The 8,117-nt window shown below is 40.3% G+C and overlaps 1 protein-coding gene across 1 annotated transcript in view; it reads left to right on the forward strand.

Moving 5' to 3' along the window:
* The first annotated feature begins 7,557 nt into the window (after positions 1 to 7,557).
* LOC123326853 (zinc finger protein 546-like) overlaps positions 7,558 to 8,117 on the forward strand; it is a 1,818-nt gene continuing 1,258 nt past the window's right edge. The window contains 1 exon segment of the mRNA XM_044921999.1: positions 7,558 to 8,116. Within this exon segment, the coding sequence (XP_044777934.1) occupies positions 7,658 to 8,116 (459 nt within the window). The 5' untranslated portion in view covers positions 7,558 to 7,657.

Consider the following 8,117-nt stretch of genomic DNA (forward strand, 5'->3'; position numbering starts at 1 on the left):
CTATCTGAATGTGAATATTGAACTTCGGAAAATAATCAAATAGCCTTTGTGCATTTGAAAATTGGACTGATTGGACTGGGCCAAATTTTCATTGGAATACTGCAGAATTTCTCACTCTTGTATCCGTACCTTTTCCTTTACTTAAATGGAATGAAAGCAAGTTTGAGAGGGTTTTTTTTTTTTTCCCTTCCTTAAGGATTTGTTTATTTGATAGAGCACAGGCAGGTGGGGCAGAGGGAAAAGAGGAGAGAATCCAAAGCAGACTCTGCTCAGCATGAAGCCCAAGGCAGTGCCTGATCTCAGGACCCTGAGATGAGGGCCTGAGCAGAAACCAAGAGTTGGAAAGTTAACCAGCTGCACCACCCAGATGCCCCAAGTTTGAGAGGTTTTATTCCCAGTCATCTGAATGTAGCCAATTATTTGTCATTCCTTCTAGAGGAACCCTAGAGATTATGACAGTTTCTGGTTTAAAATATTTGCAATAATTTCAATGTCAGCTTTTTTTCTGCATTCACAGAGGGCCAGACGTGTGTCTGTTGACAACTGTGGGCCCCTGCGCGGTTGCCAAGCCAATGCTGGCTAGTCCCTGGTCCAGTGGGACCAGAGGTTATGTTCAAAGGTTTGCAGGACAGAAGGCCATTCTCTGTTGGTGGGCAGTACTATAGGCAAGACTCTGTGACTGCCTGGGTTCATGGTTCAAATTCCTGGTCATGAAGAGTAAGAGGTTGTACTCAATACTTGGGCAATGCTGATGGCTTGGCTTTCTCCCCAAGTAGACCTAAAAGATAGGCTCTGGGATTGCCCAGGGTCTTTGTTCAGGTTTCCTGATGGGGCAGGAGTGTAGGCTATGTTCAGCAGTGGAGGTTATGATCAGCAGTGGGAAGTGACTTCCAGCTTGGATGCCTGCCCAGACGGGGCCATCAAATGGCCTCCATGCTCTAGTTCAACCTACTGGCTGGAGCTCCAAGTCAGGTACACCTACTGACAGAGCTCCTTGACTGGGTGGGTCCATCTCAGCTCTGCAAGTGGGCAGAGTCACTGGGATCTCTGATTGGGTGTCACTCCAGAGTGGAAGACAGTCTGGTCTGGCAGTCTTCCAAGATCTGAACACTGGTTGCCTTAAGCCTTACCCACCTTCTCTGTGTCTATATGATCCACAGTGGTCCAGCACCACAGATTTCCCCAGGGATCCCCATGAGGTCAGACCTGAGTGGGCCACCGAGGTAGTGGCCTGCCATTTGAGGAATGTTGGAGGCCCACTTTGGGCTCTTCTTGGTGGTGTAATCATAGTTCTCCGTGGTCCCTCATGGTGGGACACTGTGCTGGCCCACTGTGTGGTCATAGTGAAACTCCTCCTTTTAACTTTCTCATGCTGTCCTTGTTGATCTCTGTGGTGGTCTGGGGTTTGCTTCAGTCTCGACACCCATGAGTCCTGAGAATTGCCCAGTGATGTCTTATATGAATAGTTGCTCTAGAGCTTATTATGAGAAGTACGGAAGTGGGATCTACTTATGTCACCATCTTGATGGTGTCAACCCTCTGTGATGAATATTGTTATGTCTCACAAGGGAAAAATAATGTTTTGCTATATACAAGTATGTATATGTATATATGTTTTTATATGTGTATAAATATGCATACACAAAAATTGTGTTACCCATGAAGTAGAAAAGAGTATACATTTAGATACTGAAAACTAACACTACTAAGAAGAATGAAAAAAATCCTTTGGTGTTAAAGATTATTCATTATGATATTTATTTTTGCCATGCTGCAAGTTTGATTGGTTATCACTACATGGTTCGTTTTTCATTTTGGTGTTTCCAATTTCATCCTCATGTTTTAGTTACAGCTCTAGGAAAATTCCAATGGAATATATTCAAGGAAAGTTTAGTGTTACCAGGAACATTTGGTTTATTTATGTTTAATATTCTAATGGAGATACTGGGGTTTGGAAGTACCACGTTTTTTTAATATTTTTCCTTATACCCTATCTATTTTTTAAAAAATTTTTCATGTGTTTTAAGGAAATAATTCTACATTTCATTCTTTTTGTGAATATTGTATACCTAGTACCATATTGCTTTCGCTATTATTAACATATAGCATGAAAATCTAGTCACAGTGTGAAGTTACTTCCTAACTTTAATTTCAACTTGTCATTATATCTACGTTATGACACTTATCTTTTAACATACATTATTTTTTAATGATTTTTCTTAAAAGGAAAGTCAGATAAGCAGATCTTAGGTTAACAGCTCAGTGGGATTTCACAAACGGATCACATCTCTATAATCCAATGAGATCAAGAAACAGAATATTGTTTGTCCTCTAAAATTCCCCTTGGGGGGGCACCTGGGTGGCTCAGTCATTAAGCGTCTGCCTTCAGCTCAGGTCATGATCCCAGGGTCCTGGGATCGAGTCCTGCATCGGGCTCCCTGCTCAGCGGGGAGCCTGCTTCTTGTTCCCTCTCTCGCTGTGTCTCTCTCTGTCAAATAAATAAATAAAATCTAAAATAAAATAAAGTTCCCCTTGTGCTCCTCAGTAACTTTCCACAAAGCTCAGCACCCCTTTAACACGTAAGGCAATGGATTCCTGTCCTGGTTTTTGTAGTTTATGTAAACGCAGTCAGGCAGTGGGAACTGACTGGAACTCTTTTGTAATTGGCAATTTTTTTCTTTCCATCTATTGCTTGTGAATTTATTTGTATTACTGCACGTTGTAGTGCACCATTCATTAGAGTTGGATGAATCCATTTCCATTATGTGACTTATCAATTGACTGCAGCATTCTACTATTAATAGGCGAGTGGATGGTTCTAAGTCTATGACTGTCATGACTAGTACTGGCATGTAAAATCTATAATTTGTCTTTTAATGAAGCATGTATAAATACCTGCTGTCGGGGTGCCTGGGTGGCTCAGATGGTTAAGCGTCTGCCTTTGGCTTGGGTCATGATCCCGGGGTCCTGGGATCGAGCCCCTCATCGGGCTTCCTGCTCAGCGGGGAGCCAGCTTCTACCTGTCCCTCTCCTCTCAACTCCTGCTCTCTCTCTTTCAAATAAATTAAAAAAAAAATCTGCTGTCTCTATATTTGGGAGTGAATTGTCGTTAAATAGTTTGGATATTCAACTTTAACAGATATTACCAAACCCCAACCCACAACCTTTGTATAATTTTTCACACTCGCTAGCAGCTTATGGGAGATCTGGCTTATCCACATAATTTTCAAAACTTGGGAGTTTATGTCCTTTTCACAGTAGGCTTCTAGTTGGTATGGGATGGAACCAAGTCTTGGTTTTATTTCCTTTGTTGTTGTTACTTCCTTTTACTACGGAGTTGGGCATTAACCTTGGGATAATTTCAAAGTGTCTAGTTAGTTATTATGATTCTTTTTTTCTGTTGTGATATCCTTTTCTTCAGGCTTTGTAGTGTATATATGCTAAGAATGAGACCCTGTTTTTTCTCTCATTATACCTCTACTTCTATCTCTTGAGTTTGTGATGAAGAGAAGTTCTTAATTTTAATGTACTCCAGTCATTTCACCCACTATGGTTAGGGTTTTTTACCATTTTTAGAAATATTCTCGGGCACCTGGGTGACTCACTTGGTTAAGCGACTGCCTTCAGCTCAGGTCATGATCCTGGAGTCCTGGGATCGAGTCCCGCATCGGGCTCCCTGCTCAGCGAAGAGCCTGCTTCTCCCTCTGACCCTCCCCCCCTCATGTGTTCTCTCTCATTCTCTCTCTCTCAAATAAATAAATAAAATCTTTAAAAAAAAAAAAAAGAAATACTCTCTTATACCAAGACCACAGAAATACAATCCTTTATGTTTTATAATAACATCATTAATTATCTTACAGTTTTGCTCGGAAATGTATTAAACAACGTCTTCTGTGGTTTGTGTAGTGACTGAGGTTTTCTGTTGTTTAAGATTTTGTTTTTAAGTAATCTCTGTAATCAACACGGGGCTTAACCTTAAAACTTTGAGATCAAGAGTCACATGCACTACCAACTGAGCCATCCAGCTGCTCTGTGAATGATTATTCCTATATTCCCATAGCAGAATGTCTTCTAGGGCTGGGCAATAGCAATAATGTACTTGTCATAGACTGTAGCTGGAATCTTGGCAAACTGATAGCTGTTTTTCCCATTATCTCCCTCTCTTTACATCACTGGGCGTAGGTTAAGTTCTACAGATTGTACTGCCGAACATGAGTATAGTCAACTCATTGGCCATTGTCTCTAGAGGAGTCCCACCAAGAGTGACAGCTTTTGGGTGAAGAGATTTCTGTCATGATCTCGGATGTAGACCTCTTCGGTATCTTCACAGGGTGACCAGGGATGTGTCCATTGCAGTGCAGTGTGGGACTTGGGTGTCTTCTAGACCATTAAGATTAGTCATATGTACGCTGCTTGGAAGGAGCTAAAGTAAAAGCTTCCAAGTACACGAGCTTTTCATTTTCCTCCGTATGTCACTGCCAAATAAATCATGAAGGAAAACCTATTTTGGATACTGTTGTGGATATCAGAAGAAAATTACACATTTGCTATATCCAGCATTGTTACTGTTCCTTGAAATCATGTTGTGAGCTCATGATCTACACCAGTGGTTCCTTGATTTTCATCCAGTAGAGGCATAAGCAGTAGGTCAAGTGTATTCATAAGATCAGCATTTCCTCCAGGTCTTCACCTAAGTTCAGAGCCACCCAAAGTATTTTTGTCATTGTGGCACTTCTGTTTCATTTGATTCAATCTCCTGCAACTTTTATGTCTACATTGCTGTTGTTAATATTCCCATTGACGGTTCCCGAACACCTCTGCCCTTATTCCTGTGTGATTCCCAGTCCTCAGCCTTTTTACTGTAATGAGCCATGATTCCACTATACCCAGGGCTTACTCTTCCTGGGTAAGAAATATAAAATCGTCTCATCTTTTCAGATACATGGAAACTGTATGCTTTTGCACAGTTGTTTCTTCACCCCTCTCCCTTAGAAAGCTCACTACAGAAATTTAAGGTAGATTCTCACGAGTATTGGGATTTCCTTACGTGTTCAAATGCAAGACCTATAGGGACATTGAGAAGTGAATGTTACAGCTCATGCGATTCTTTTGTATTGGGTCTGCGGATCATAGTCTTTTCACAGTGCATGATGTAAATTGAATAGATTTTATCCCAGATCCTGTGTCAGATCAAGGAGTATTTGACGAGGTGGTGTACACATGGGAAAATTAGGCAGGAGCCACGCGGGGTCAAGCTGAGCGGTGGATACTGTTGGGAGACGATTCACTATGGGCTTATGTTTCTCCATGTTTTATTTTTATTTTATTTAATTATTTGCGAGAGACAGAGCACAAGCAGGGTGAGGGGCAGAAGGGAGAGATACAGGCACATTCCATGTAGAGAGGGGAGCCGGATACAGGGCTCGATCCCATGATCCCGAGATAATGACGTGAGCTGAAATCAAGAGTCAGATGCTTAACCAACTGAGCCACCCAGGTGTTCCTGATCATGCCATTTTTGATACTCATTCTATTAATGTGCAGTCTCAAACTGATAGTATTCCGTATGTTGAAATAGCCTTGAATTCCATGAAGAATTCTCACTTGATTGTGTTGTAAAATGGTAAAGTGTGCTTTTGATTCAGTTGGCTTTATTTTATTGTTGACTTTGCAAGAACAGGTAGTAATTTGTACCCTTCTTTACTTGTAGCATCTCTCCTTTGGCTTTAATAACCTGGTAATGCTGGTGTCAGAGAAAGTGTTTTCAACATCTCCCTTCTCTTTACTCCTTGGAAATGTTTGAGGAGATTTCAAGTACTTTCTCATTATATATTTGTATGATTTATCCAGTGAATTCATCTGGCACAGGACTTCTCTTTGTTGGAGGTTTTTGTTTTTGTTTTTAAAAGATTTTATTTATTTGACAGAGAGAGATACAGTGAGAGAGGGAACACAAGCAGGGGGAGTGGGAGAGGGAGAAGCAGACTCCTCCCCATTGAGCAGGGAGCCCGATGCGGGATCATGACCCGAGCCCCCCAACCCGAGCCGAAGGCAGATGCTGAACGACTGAGCCACCCAGGTGCCCCTGTTGGAGGTGTTTGTTTTTTTAATTACTTTTTCAATCTACTAAGTAATTGTAGATCGGTGGAGATTTTTAAATGTATTTCTTCATGTTGGAGTCCAGGTAGGTTATATGTGTTTTGATATTTATACCTATTTATTGGTATCTACTTCTTGGCATATAATTATATATCATTTCCTTTTATAATTATTTTTATTTCTGTGGTATCAGTGATACCATGTCTGCTTTCATGTCTTCCAATTTTAGTTGGTCTTCTCTTTCATTCTTACTTGATTTAGTTATAGGTCTGTCAATTTTGATTTTTTTCTTTTTTTCTGAAAACCAAATCCTCCTATTGTTGATATTTTTCTATTTTTGCTAAATCCTATTTTCTTCATTTCTGTTTTATGTTTAAATTTCCTTTCTTGCTGTCGCCAGGATGGCTGTCGTTTAAGCCTTAAGACTTCAGCTCAGGTCATGATCTCAGGGTCCTAGGATTGAGTCCCGTGTCAGGCTGCCTGTTCAGCAAAGAGTCTGCTTTGCCCCTCTCCTTTTGGCCCTCCTCTTGCTCATGCTCTCTCTCCGTCTCTCTCTCTCTCAAATAAGTTTTTTTAAGAAATTCCTTCCTTCTGCTGATTTTGGGCTCATAATGGTACTTCTCATGATTATTTGAGGTAGAGGAGAGTGATTGGTGTTACACCCTGACAATACTAGAGAATTATCTGTTATGCTATGTGGTCAGTATGTTGTCTGCAAGTTTATGTGTCCCTGGAGGAATGAAGTCCTGATGATTCCTTCTCAGCCATCTTGCTGACGTTCTCTGATTGATTTTATGGTTGTATGTTAGACATCATCCGTATATTTGTCTGAAAGTTGTAAGTGGAATGACGTTACTTTTCTGTTATTCAATATCTTTCAGCTGTATCTTCACATGGCAACCTGAGCTTCCTGCCAGAGCTGTGCAAAGAAGCTTCATTTCAAAATGTGTCAATGGGTCGATATAAACATAGTGTCCTTGAGAAGTTACACTTAATGATAGACTGGGATAATGATCATAAAGGATATATCCAAATTGAGACTACTGCCCATAATAAGAATCTCACTGCCCACAATGGCGAAAGATACAAAATATTTTGTAAAACCTTCCTTTTTAAGTCCACTAGTTCTGCAAAGCAGGGTGTTTCTGTAAGCAGAATCTCCAATCAAATATTCAAACGTACATATTTATGGATAGAGAATGTGGAAAATCTGGAAAGTTACCTAGTACATGCTGAAAATAACGATTTGAACAATTTTGAAAATAGGATTGGATTGACCTTTCAGTCAAATATTTCTAAACTTCAGAGATTGAAAAATGGAGAAACAACTGCTAAATGGGATCCATTTGAGAGGTCCTTCACCAAGGGCTCAATCCTCCAAAATTACGAGAGCATTGTCAATGGGGACAGAATTGCTCAAGGCAGTGAATGTGAGAAAAAATTTCATCAAGGCTCAAATGTTAATAAACATCTGAGGACTCATTTTCAAGAGAACCATTCTGAACATATTAAATGTGGGGAAGTCGTTTATCAAAGATCCAACCTTCTATGTAACAGTATGCATATAAGAGAGAGTCCTTACAGATTTAATGAATGTGAAAGAGATTTTAACCAGTCCTCCAGTGTTGGTGATCATCAGAGAATTCATGTGGGAAAAAACCCATACAGATACAATGATAAGCCTGGGAACATGTTTAGTCAGTCATCAGTAATACGTATACATAAGACAATCTGTAGTGGAGAGAAACCTTACAAAAGTAAAGAATGTGGCAAGGCCTTTAAGCAGTGCTCAACCCTTACTCAACATCACATAATTCATACTATAGAGAAACCTTATAAATGTAAAGAATGTGGCAAGGCCTTCAACAAGCCCTCAACGCTTACTCAACATCACAGAATTCATACTGGAGAGAAACCTTACAAATGTAAAGAATGTGGCAAGTCCTTTATCCAGCAGTCACACCTAACTGTACATCACAGAATTCATACTGGAGAGAAACCTTATAAATGTGAAGAAT

Source organism: Neomonachus schauinslandi, chromosome 16 (assembly GCF_002201575.2).
Source record: "Neomonachus schauinslandi chromosome 16, ASM220157v2, whole genome shotgun sequence".
In the NCBI taxonomy this organism is placed as follows: domain Eukaryota; kingdom Metazoa; phylum Chordata; class Mammalia; order Carnivora; family Phocidae; genus Neomonachus; species Neomonachus schauinslandi.